Consider the following 12,350-nt stretch of genomic DNA (forward strand, 5'->3'; position numbering starts at 1 on the left):
ATTTTTAAGTAATGAATATGTCAGGCACTTGTTGCGTCTGGACAGAACTGAGCATTTTTCTTTTATATTTGATGTTTTTCATGAAGAGTGGTTCAAGTGATTTGACATAATGCTAATTCAAGATATCTCTAAATACAGTTTGAGTAGACATAATGCTAATTCAAAATATCGCTAAATACAGTTTGAGTAGACATAATGCTAATTCAAAATATCGCTAAATACAGTTTGAGTAGACATAATGCAAATTCAATACATCTCTAATTACAGTTTGAGTAGATATAATGCTAATTCAAGATATCGCTAATTAGATTGAGTAGACATAATGCTAATTCAAGATATCTCTAAATACAGTTTGAGTAGACATAATGCTAATTCCAGATATGGCTAAATACAGTTTGAGTAGACATAATGCTAATTCCAGATATGGCTAAATACAGTTTGAGTAGACATAATGCTAATTCCAGATATGGCTAAATACAGTTTGAGTAGACATAATGCTAATTCAGTACATCTCTAATTACAGTTTGAGTAGACATAATGCTAATTCAAGACATCTGTAATTATATTTTGACTAGTTATATTTTGACTAATTATATTTTGATTTAAAAAATATTAAATGGAGGAATTTAATAGTACATACTTATGTGAAAATAATTTGTATACATATTTTTAATATGAGTGCCAAGAAAGGGCTACTTTGATCAGTCATTTTTATGTGTTTCATTGTTCTAGCTCAAGTTTAGCACGCTGTCCTTGACCATGTCCCTCTGTCCACAGGGTGGTGGTGTTGGACTGTGTTACAGACACACTGCTGTTTTCCGGCAAGGTGCTGGTGGTCGGATTAGTGGGTGAGAAATACAGTGTGAAGTCATGTGTATGTTACCCATACTACACTTCATCACATTTAAAAGGTACAACACACTTTAAAAGGTAACTCTGGGGGTTTTCTACATTCCCTGTAAGGGGAATGTAGTAAATTGAAGGAAAATGTAGTAAATTGAAGGAAAAAACCAAAAAATGTCGCTCTGGAAATTCCAGAAAGTTGACGAGTGATGTCACTGGTTGTCATCAGACAGTGTGCTAACAGATATGAAGCTGCAATATGCACATTACCAGTAACCAGTGTAACTGGAACCAAGAAACTGGTATATGCTGTTGCAGTAGTCATGCTTGAGACAGTGGACAAGATAGAGAAAACAGTAGTGGTGATAGAAACATCTAAAGGAAGCAATATGAGAAATTGCAAAAATACCAGGGACTGAAAGAAGAGAGAATGTGGAGGGTTAGCATCAAGGTTGTCCCAGTGGTGATAGGGGAACCTGGGGCAGTGACTCCTAAGCTCGAGGAGTAGCTTCAACAGATCTCAAGAATGACATTGTCAATCTCAGTCCACAAGAGTGCAAACCTGGGAGCAGCAAAGCTAAAACTTCCAGACCTCTGGTAGAAGGCCCGATTGCCGAGCATGAAAGGGCCACAGATGTGAGACAGATACACACATGCATACACACAAACACACACTCTCTCTTTGTCTTTCTCTACAAATATACTAGAGCTGAGGAAGTAAAATTTGTGTAGTGCATGTGCCTTATCTTCAGTCAAAGGCTAAAATAACCTCTCATCTGTTGGAATGAAAGAAGAAATTTAAGTTAATTTCAGAAAGCATTACTTTCTTTGTTGTCATGCTTAAAAACAAACCTTTGACAATAATTATATATATATATATATATATATATATATATATATATATATATATATATATGTGTGTGTGTGTGTGTGTGTGTGTGTGTGTGTGTGTGTGTGTGTGTGTGTGATTTGTTTTCCCACTGTACTTTACTGTATTATTTTTACTGTGCTAAGTGTATCAGAAATCAATTTCATTAATTTTTCACAGAAGCAGTATATATAGTAGCTATCTTAATCCACTGTTGTTTCGTTAGCAACATTGTAAAATCATATAAATTTAGCCATCGATATCTTTTATTTTTGTATTCTTCTTCATCAAAGGAATCAAACCCTCAGGCTCTAAAGCTCCGTTACCTTCGCCGCTATTTTCCAAAACTGCTGCAACTTCAGCAGCTGTAAACTTGTTTTACAACATTTTTGGAAATGTATCCGACGTGAAGGGAACGCCGTAATGATTTCATGATTGTTTATTGTTTAGTTTCACACAGATTGACACACAAATTCATCAATAACACACGTAGAAATGGATCAGCTCTGAGTGACAGACGAACAGACGAATCACACGGCGATCGTCCTGTGATTCGACGATGAATGACGGTAAAATGTACTAAAAGTGTTACTCGATTGGGGGCGGGAGAGTCTTCTTTTAAGCGCAGACTGACTGCAGACTTTTATTTATCTCAAATAAACAATCAATCAGGGTCCATGTCCTTCCTGATAAAAATTGGAGTTGGGAGCATTCATTTATTCTGGCATACATTACAGACTTTAAAGTTTTTTTTCAGAATTGTCAAAAAATTATTTGTCAGTCGCATAGACGTAGTTTTGGGAGGGGACGGGGGACGTGTCATTTAGCCTCAGGTTATATCTTGGTGACAAGCCTAAGGTTACATTATTATGTAAAGATTATTTTATTATTTGTTTAGCTTTTTTTAGTACGTTAAAAGCACAGTAACCTTGGACAGTTTAAGCGTATAGGCCTAAATATCCGACGCATGACATAGCAAGCAGAGTGTGAGCATCGCACAGCATGGAAGGCAGGTGCTCGCGACCAAGATGCCTTTGTTGATGAGCTGAGAATGAGAACGTGCTGTGACACGTCACAATGTGTCCATAACCTGGAATGTGTGCGTCATAAGAACAGAGTATCATATGTAAGAATATTTTTTACTGTAACATTACACATTGAGGACTCTGTGTGATCGAAAGTGCAAGGAGGAAGAGTACGATGGTCAGGAAACCGGATTATAATGGTGAGGTGTTTTTTTTTTGTTTGTTTGTTTGTTTTTTCAGATATATCCATCCATATGCCAAAGATTTTATGAGAATCCCATACGCCATATGCAATGGTTAACAAAAAAACATTGTACAAAACTATCATGTACATTTCATGTTAAAATTATAATAGCTCTTACATACTTGCTAGGTCTACTTCATATTAAAAACATTCATGTAGTGTACGATCTGTAACTATGTATCAGATCAAAAGCATATGTGTACAGAAGGTGTCATAAAAATATGTAACTGTATATAAAATGTGTTAGACAAAATATAGAGTACCAGTCAAAAGTTCAGACACACCTGACTGAATGTATGTTTTTCATAGGTTTAAACTCATTATATTCTATGTTCTCAGGGGAACCTTTCCCATATGAGCCTTTTTTCAGGGGACCAGTTAGCAAGAGGTGAGTCCTTAAATCTCTCAATGTTCCTCCCATTTACTCCTTCATATCAGTTGACTTTAGTAAACTATTTAAAGCACACACATCATGGATCACAGAATGTCTGTTATTAGCTCTATACAAGAAATATATGAAGGCCATAGATCTACTAAGACTTATTTGAAACTCATTTGACTTAGCTAAATAACTTTATTACATAATTGAAATGATACAAGTGTGTAGCAATACTTCTTGTTTTTCTTCAGGAGTTGTACAGACATTATCTGCTGTATGACTTTTGTGGCTGCCATTGTCAGCTATATGCTTATTGGCATCCTGGGTAAGAAACATTTCCAACTACACTTTCATGGAAAAATGATTATTCTGGGCTTATAAGAAAGGTCTTTTACACATGTATGGCTTGTGAGATATCCTTCTAACAGAGGTTCTAACACAGCTTTGTTGTATGGAGACCCTCGTCATGTCCTGTTGCCCCGGAATTCCACTGGGATGTTCTGTGGATCTGGAGTCAATTTGTAAGTCCCTCACATACTGGATTAGTATTTATGTCTTCACAGGAATACCAAAACAGCACACTCAGTATGTAAGGAACACTGTCAATATTCTCTCAAATGAGTAGAACTAGCATTACAGTGGAGCTGTGCAGGTTCAAATCATGTGGATACATTAAAGAGCAACAGTGCAAGATGGGTTAGATTTTAGGTTAAATATTTTCATGATTGGCAATTCACAGCAACAAGTGGACCCAATCAAATCACACATGTTTAATGATTGCCTCTAAAACAAAGGGTCCAAACTCAGGTCTAGGAGTGTCACAACACTACGGAGTTTATTGTTTACCCCAATCAAACTCACCCTAGAAGAAAGAACACTTAGGGGAGTAATGGTGTGACTACACCACTGAAGCCTGATGCACATCCTCAAAAAACTGAATAAAAATAGTTTCTTTAATTGGCTAATATTCATGTGTCAAGCTGCATTTGTTTCCAGCATCCTCTTGTGTTTCAGTGACAAACCAAATGTCCTCTACTTTGACGTTCTGAAGTGTGCCAGAGCAACCACAGAAATGGATGCCACTCTAGAGGGTCTCCAGTGTCCAACCACTCAAGTGAGATTTCCACAAAGATTTCCTGTTGAAATTGTACAGAGGCTGAACACGTTTGAATGTAGCCTATTAGAAATCTGCACATGAGACTCATTTATTACAAAACAGTTTATTATGTAGTATGTGAATGCAAGTTTGTAAGTCTGGGGGCTTGGGTATCTTTTTGTTGCTTGGTTTAGGAGCCTTTTGCTGTATCATGCAATGAACAATGAAGTGTAGATATAAATATGAAAAGCAACACTGTGTTTAGCTGCTCAAATAAGATCTCCTTCACTCTGTGTGTTTGTGCATTGGCTTGCAGGTCTGTGTTAAAAAATGCCCTTCGGAGTTCTGGAAGTTGCCCCCAGAGGCGTATGCCCCAGATGCCCTACCTAAAGACTTCTTTCAGCAGCAGTATTGTGATCCTAGACTTGACCTTGCCCAAACCACATTGGTAAAACCTCACACTGCAAATGAGCAATGTAACCAACTTTATCGCTGGCAAATAAATCCTCACCACCCTCTTGACAGAACAGAATCTGTCATATCAGAAGTCTTTGCAATATGCAACCCTTTGTTCCAAGTAGATGGAATTAATTCATTGGTTAAGCCAATCACACATACATAGGATTCAGTATGTTAATGAGATTTTCACATGCATTTCTACTACAGAGTGTTCAAGACATCCTCAATCAAGAGCTTTGTCCGTATTTCTACACCCCAAGTAAACCAGGTACAGACAGCAGGATTACCTTTACAACTACCTGTCTATTTGTCCATCCTGTTTTGTAACAGTTTGACTATGCTATGCACTAAAACATAACCAAACCACCAGGACTGTGCATTTACCGCCATCATAAGTCAGTAGGTTTCATTTTTACAGTCATATTATTTTTCTGTTTCTCTGTGTCTCTCTCCCCTCAGCACTAGGGAAATGCCTGCCTAGCTTTGAACTACAGGACGTTCCTCCAGACTTCTCTCTCCCTGGATTCGCTTCCGTAGATGAAACAGTCAAGCACATAAAGAGTGCTATGGAGTAATCCTTCACACACACTCACACACACATATGCATGGATGGTTGGTGTTGATCTATAAGCTGCTTTTGCTGACCAGTATTTTTTGCTTGCAGCTCTCTTGTTTCAGGATTCAACTTTAAGTCAGTGGGGTTACGGATTTTTGAGGATTTTGCTACATCATGGTATTGGATATTAATGTAAGTTAGTTTTATACAAGATTGTATTACACCCAGACATTGTATAGTGTGTGTGTGTGTGTGTGTGTGTCTGTGTGTGTGTGTGTGTGTGTGTGTGTGTGTGTGTGTGTGTGTGTGTGTGTGTGTGTGTATATATATATATATATACAGAAAGATTTCAGTTGATTTTCCTTCATCAATCTGCATAGAATACAATACTATATGCAATACAATACTACATATAATACTGGCCAGCGAGATCTAGGGAGACTGTTTGTGGTTTCAAACTTCTTCTATTGGAGAATGATGGAAGCTACTGTGATCTTGGGCAGTTTCCAAGCTGCAGAATATTTCTTGTAACCTTCCCCTGATCTGTGTCTTGACACAATTCTTGACACAATTCTCTGAACTTCATGACTTGGCTTTCACTCAGACACTATGAACTGTGAGTCCATAAACAGACAGATTTCTGCCTTCCCTGATTATGTTCAGTCAATTCAGTGAAGCACAGGTGAACCCTAATGAAGTTTAAAAAAAATTACAGGGACCATTGATAGAAGTAGGATTCAACAGAGCTCAATAAAAAGTGTCTTAACAACAGACCTCAATATGTATGTTAATGCAGTATTTCAGACTTTTATTTTAAATAAATGTACAAAACATTATAAAAACCAATGTTTGTTTTCTTGTTGAGGAGTATTTTATCTAGATTGATGAGGAAAAATAGTTAAATCAATTTTAAGATGAGTAATACACAACAAATTTGAAACTTTCTGTATGCATTTTAAGTAAATATTTTTCTCTCTCTCTCTCTCTCTCTCTCTCTCTCTCTCTCTCTCTCTCTCAGAGGTCTGGTGGTTGCTATGGTTGTTAGCCTCATGTTCCTCCTGCTTATGAGATATCTGATGTTCGTGCTACTGTTGGCTCTCATCGTGGGAGTGCTCGTAGCTGCAGCGTATGGTAAGCCTGTACAATACATGTTTTAACATACCTGCCATTAGCGACCAGCTCACTGGGTAATAATTAAGCCCTTCATGAATGGTCTCCTGCTGCACTGAAACAAGGAAAATACCAAATTACTGTGGATGGTTCTATGACTGGCACTGATTTGCTGCCCTATAGTGTATGAACTCTGCATGGGACCCTTAATTTTAAAGACAAATTGCAGGGGGTTAGATTAGTGAATGAGGATGTAAGCTGTCTACTCTGTCTTTCTCAGGTATCTACTACTGTTACCGGGAATATAACCACTACAGACACTCCAAACTCACCCTCGGTGACATTACTTATAATTCAGAATTCTCTGTCTACCTTCAAGTGAAAGAGACGTGGCTGTTCTTCTGTAAGGGCTATCAGATTTTCTCACAAGACATGTATTGACAGTATATAAAGTAGAAACAAACATGTTGTAAAGAAAGGAATTTTTCTAAGAATGGATGCATGGCTTTGGTTTATACTGTTGCTGTATGTGAATGATTTTTGTGTGTTTGTGTTTATGTGGCAGTGGTGAGCCTGTGTCTTTTGGAATTCGTAATTTTACTCTTCCTGACACATCGGGGGAGGAGAATATCTGTTGCATTGGCACTGATCAAAGAGTCCAACAGGTAGAGCTTTTTAGGCCTTCAGACACATAGGCGGTAGTAAATATATCCATTGCCAGCATTTCTTTAAACAAATGTCAGCCATCTGCTATGTCCTTCTTGTTTTTGTTGTTGTTGCTGTTGTTTATAAACAGAAAATCACCTTGGATACAAGAAACCCATTAACATTTTTCTTCAAATCAGTGCAGTCTCGGCATTCCTACATTATTACTCATATAAAGCCACTTCGCGGGGGCAGCCTGTATAAAGGCTCTCTTGTGCTCTTAAGGCTACATGAGGCCTTTTGTGCTCTGTGCTGTGTGTAGGGCGGTGAGTTGTGTGACGACCACACTGGCTTACCCCTTGGTGACGTTCCTGCTGGTGGTGATAAGCATGGCCTACTGGGGAATCACTAGCCTGTATCCTCTGCCACTTCCTCTTCTCACCTACCTTCACTTCCTGCTAACAAAGCAAGGCAGTAACTGTATATCTGTCCTCGCCACTGAATTAGTGCTGTAGCTTGGATTGTATTGGTAGTTTGTTGTTGAAAATGTGCTTGTGTCAGTATTTTGTGTGTAGAGTGTGTGTGTTAGGCTGTGTCCTTGACCATTACTGCCCTCAGGTATTTGGCCACATCAGGTGCTCCTGTATACCATGTCGCTGCTCTCAACTCCTCCATAGCCAACTGTAGTTCTATCACAGGCTCTGAGATTTGCATTCCCAAGGTCAGTCGCCTACACACACCCACACACTATATATCCAAGCTGTAATATTGTTCCCTTTCAAATATATAGTATAACATTCACATTTTGCTATTTGCAGCTTCATACAGACATAATATGGTGAATGTATATGATATTCATATGATATTCATACTTCACAATGACTTATTTTAGACGCATTCAGATTACTGACATGTTCCAATAGCCTGGTAATGATTCATTTCACATCTCTTTCCTTTTATTTATACTGTTGTTGTTGTCTTCTTCTTGTTTCTTTTCAGGAATTCAGTGCTTCTCTCCATCCTGATTGTCCATCTGTGCGCTGTGTGTTTTTTAAATACGATGACACGGACTTGTTCTCAAGGATCGCACCCTACCTGCAGATCTATAATTTGCTGGCTTTCCTCTGGTGCGTGAACTTCATCATCGCCCTGGGCCAGTGTACACTAGCCGGTACCTTCGCATCCTTCTACTGGGCCTTCAGTAAACCAGCAGACATTCCCCCGTACCCTCTCTTACAAGCCTTCATCCGGACACTAGGGTACATAGCACTCGTGTTTCATCCCTGCTCCGCTCCGATTGCTTTGATATCAGCCACACCCGAAAGTACATTCCCTTGGTTTGGTGACTACTAACCTAGTACAGAGTCCTAACTGCTCCCCACCTCTAAAGTCTACTAAACTGCTTTTTTTCAAGGTGTCATGTCGGCTCTTTAGCATTGGGTGCTGTCATCCTTACCATATTCCAGGTCCCTCGGATGTTACTGGAATATCTTGACCATAGGTTCAGAGGTAACAATATATATAAAACCTTCATGACCTTAGTCCTGCTTTCTCCTGTCTGTAACTGTAATGTGACACAATTGTCTACTCCACAGACTGCCGGAATTTCTGTTGTCAGTTTGTGATGATGTCCCTCAAATGCTGCTTTTGGTTCCTGGATAAATTCCTCAAGTTCTTCCACAGAAACACCTATATCATGGTGTGTCTCATATCCAGCTGCACACAAAAAAATGATCGATGCTGAAATAACTGTTTTTATGTGTCTTCAGTGATCGGTTGTCTAGCGTTAGTATGAGTATTAGATAAAAACTAAATGAAAAACTGTATGGTGTATATTAGTATGATATGGTTTTTTTTTCACTTTGTGGTAATAGCATCAAAGTATGTAATTGTGTCCATATGACTAGTGAAATTTACTGAGTGTACAATCTGACTCAACATGCTGTTTGTGGTTGATAATATACAGATTGCTATACATGGAAACAATTTCCATGTGTCTGGCAAGAATGCTTATATGCTCTTGAGGAGAAATATTAACCGGTAAGTCCTCAGACAGAGGAGATGTTTCGTACATATTATTGAACGTATGGGGTTGTGTGTGAATATGAATGATTTAATGTTGCTGTTGTGGAACAAATTACTTCCATTTCCTTGTTTTGAAGGCAAAAATATTAAATGGAGGAATTTATCAGTACATACTCATGTGAAAATAATTTGTATACATATTTTTAATATGAGTACCAATTGTTCTAGCTCAAGTTTAGCACGCTGTCCTTGACCATGTCCCTCTGTCCACAGGGTGGTGGTGTTGGACTGTGTTACAGACACACTGCTGTTTTCCGGCAAGGTGCTGGTGGTCGGATTAGTGGGTGAGAAATACAGTGTGAAGTCATGTGTATGTTACCCATACTACACTTCATCACATTTAAAAGGTACAACACACTTTAAAAGGTAACTCTGGGGGTTTTCTACATTCCCTGTAAGGTCTGCTGGCTTTCTTCTTCTTCTCTGGGAGAATCAGGCTGCCAGATGACAATTTCCAGATTCAGCTGCTGCATTACTACTGGTTGCCCGTTATCGTATGTATTGCCTCCACTGTCGGATAACCTCAGAACAAACTCAAGTGCTGACACTTGCTTCTGTGTGAGATCAAAACATCAGCATATTCAGTACACTGTATAAATGGTTCTTTCTTTAGATACCAAAGGGTTTAATGACAGCAATTGTAAAGTCACTTTGTAAATAACCAGGATTTACACATTTATTCTGTAGAGCAGTGCCTGTTATAGTACTGACGGCCCAGCGTGTAAATCTACTACTGCTGTTTTTTTAGACGGTGATGGCGGGAGCTTACTTGATCGCTCAGGGCTTCTTCAGTGTGTACAGCATGTGTGTGGACACCCTTTTTCTCTGCTTCTGTAAGCTACACACACACACACACACACACACACACACACACACACACACACACACACACACACACCTACTCATTCCACCAGTTCATGACACTGGGCACACACAGTTGAAAGCTTGCATGGTCCAGTCCCTTTACTTCAGAGAGAGTAGAATTATAAAAAAACATTATTAGCTCACATTTCAGTCTTAAGCTACTATATATTCCAATCAACAGGACTACATTGTTTTCACTTCCACTGTAATGTTTTTGTCTCCTCTAGTGGAGGATCTGGAGCGTAATGAGGGCACCATGCTGAGACCATACTACATGTCCGGGTCTCTGTGGCGAATCCTCAATAAGTCCTAAAGAGCCTTAAAAAAAGACAGCTTTCGACCACATCCTTTTCCAAACTTTTCATAAATAAACCAAACAAGCATTTATGTTAGTCTTTTTTTGTTTGTTACTGTAAAACTGCTCAGCATTCTGATCGCTACTGTAATGTTCAGAAGACAGCTGACGGGGCCTCTATCAGGACTGATTTGGTTTTGACCAAACAGCAGACACACACTGGATGTTCTGGCAAACATTGAGTAGGAGTACGCTTGTGCCTAAATGTGGGGTATATGAGAAGTTTTAGTTCTTTGCTAACTCCTGATTATGCATAAAAGATCACATTCCATGGTATGCTACGATATTATTTTTTTATTTCTGAGTATAATAGAGAGTATACGAACTAGTAAGAATGACTGAGCTAATTGCAAATGTTCTTACTTTATTAACTGAATACTATTTTATATATGAAATATGTGAACGTTTACAACATATAGAATACATTTATGATGTGATACAACAGTTGATAAAAAAACAATAAGAATATAAAATCCCAGAAATCTATTTTCCTTTCTTTTTTCACACGTATGAAGTCATAAGCTCATCCACATGGCCCGTTATGACCAATACATGCACCATTCTGAACAGGCTTAGAGTAATTTTGATTTTCACACAATGCAATTTTTACAGAAGACAATGCCTTGAAAAAATGTCCAGTTCAAATGGTTTATACAGACTGGTTCTCAGCACTAAAAATGTACAGTACATCATTCATTACTTTCACTTTAAACCAATATATTTCATTTCTGGTTGGATTTTCTCTCATAAGGATTAATACCAATCAATTAAGACAGGTTTGCAATTAAAGACAAAGGTATAGTTGCCAGTAATAACTGGAACTTTAGAAGGGATCTAGGTCATTTGTATCACTGTAAAATATTTAACACAAAGATTTAGGACAGCTGGTGGTGTGCATCTATTTGTTAACATATACACTAGTACATCCACTAAAGCCTACCATAATGATATCAACACCAAATGCAACAAAGTCATTTTGTTTCCAATGCTGAAAATGGTAAATGAGAGTAAAACCAACACAAAAATAGTTTTTGGCCTAGGCCAAACAAACGAGACATTACAATGGGCATGCCCCCCTTTAAAAGATTCACAGTAGAAATGTAAATATATGTATAATTTATTAATGTAACATAAAACAGCAATAAGAAAAATGCAAAAATACTATGGTGAAGGACATTGTGACAAAACCCCATGTGAATGCTTATATTACAATCCTGTTTGGACAAGTTTGATCCTCAGTCTCTACCAGTGGTTAATTGTATCTTCTTACAAAAAAAAGGAACCTTATGGTCTGTAATGGATAGTCATTATATATATAAAACAATTACAATGCTGCAAAAAAAACAAATTGTCAGCAATATCAATGGCTAATTTAAATGACAATAAGGTAGAAACTGAATTATAAGAAGAAAGCCATATATTCATCTGTTTTGAAAGAATTCAAATAGTTAATATCACTGTGGCTAGTTGTACTGTGCACTAAGATATAGTTAGCTTCAGCTTGTGAATTGTATTTACAACTTGGATATGGATGTGAACTTTAATTTCCAGCATGTAACACAATTTTAAAATTTTACCCAGCATAAAGGTGTTTCCCTTCTGATCAGTTCACCTAAAATGATCAGAATCCAAATGTGCTAAAATGTGCTACCTAACCAACTATTGTGCTTTTCTAGATTCTCCATTTACTATCTGGATCACACCACACCTCATTTCAACATCTCTTCACCAGACTTACACACAGAGGTATTCTGCAGAGGTCAGTGAAAGGAACTGGGTTTTGGATTTCTCTGGCCATAACTGACACCAAAACAAAATTAA

The 12,350-nt window shown here is 37.9% G+C and overlaps 2 protein-coding genes across 2 annotated transcripts in view; both read left to right on the top strand.

Annotated features, from left to right (window-relative positions):
* LOC118241452 (choline transporter-like protein 4) overlaps positions 1 to 528 on the top strand; it is a 63,471-nt gene extending 62,943 nt beyond the window's left edge. Inside the window, exon 17 of the mRNA XM_035526471.1 lies at positions 524 to 528. Within this exon, the coding sequence (XP_035382364.1) occupies positions 524 to 528 (5 nt within the window). The remainder of the gene's footprint in view (positions 1 to 523) is intronic.
* A 2,383-nt stretch (positions 529 to 2,911) lies between these two features.
* On the top strand, positions 2,912 to 10,518 carry LOC118241453 (choline transporter-like protein 4). The gene is made up of 20 exons (XM_035526472.1): positions 2,912 to 2,936; positions 3,320 to 3,368; positions 4,374 to 4,473; positions 4,772 to 4,903; positions 5,122 to 5,182; positions 5,374 to 5,485; positions 5,579 to 5,662; positions 6,489 to 6,601; positions 6,861 to 6,983; positions 7,146 to 7,245; positions 7,548 to 7,640; positions 7,844 to 7,946; positions 8,225 to 8,484; positions 8,640 to 8,734; positions 8,821 to 8,924; positions 9,192 to 9,265; positions 9,524 to 9,594; positions 9,710 to 9,804; positions 10,059 to 10,143; positions 10,402 to 10,518. The coding sequence occupies exons 1-20, from the start codon at positions 2,912 to 2,914 to the stop codon at positions 10,485 to 10,487; spliced, it is 1,965 nt and encodes a 654-aa protein (XP_035382365.1). The 3' UTR covers positions 10,488 to 10,518.
* Positions 10,519 to 12,350: the final 1,832 nt, after the last annotated feature.

Source organism: Electrophorus electricus, chromosome 5 (assembly GCF_013358815.1).
Source record: "Electrophorus electricus isolate fEleEle1 chromosome 5, fEleEle1.pri, whole genome shotgun sequence".
In the NCBI taxonomy this organism is placed as follows: domain Eukaryota; kingdom Metazoa; phylum Chordata; class Actinopteri; order Gymnotiformes; family Gymnotidae; genus Electrophorus; species Electrophorus electricus.

Bases quoted from the DNA above. Each gene is read 5' to 3' on its own strand.
- LOC118241453 (XM_035526472.1), top strand. From the start codon at position 2,912: ATGGTCAGGAAACCGGATTATAATG. The intron at 5,486-5,578 runs GTAATCCTTCAC...TTTTGCTTGCAG, and splicing joins CACATAAAGAGTGCTATGGA to CTCTCTTGTTTCAGGATTCA. The intron at 9,266-9,523 runs GTAAGTCCTCAG...CTCTGTCCACAG, and splicing joins TTGAGGAGAAATATTAACCG to GGTGGTGGTGTTGGACTGTG.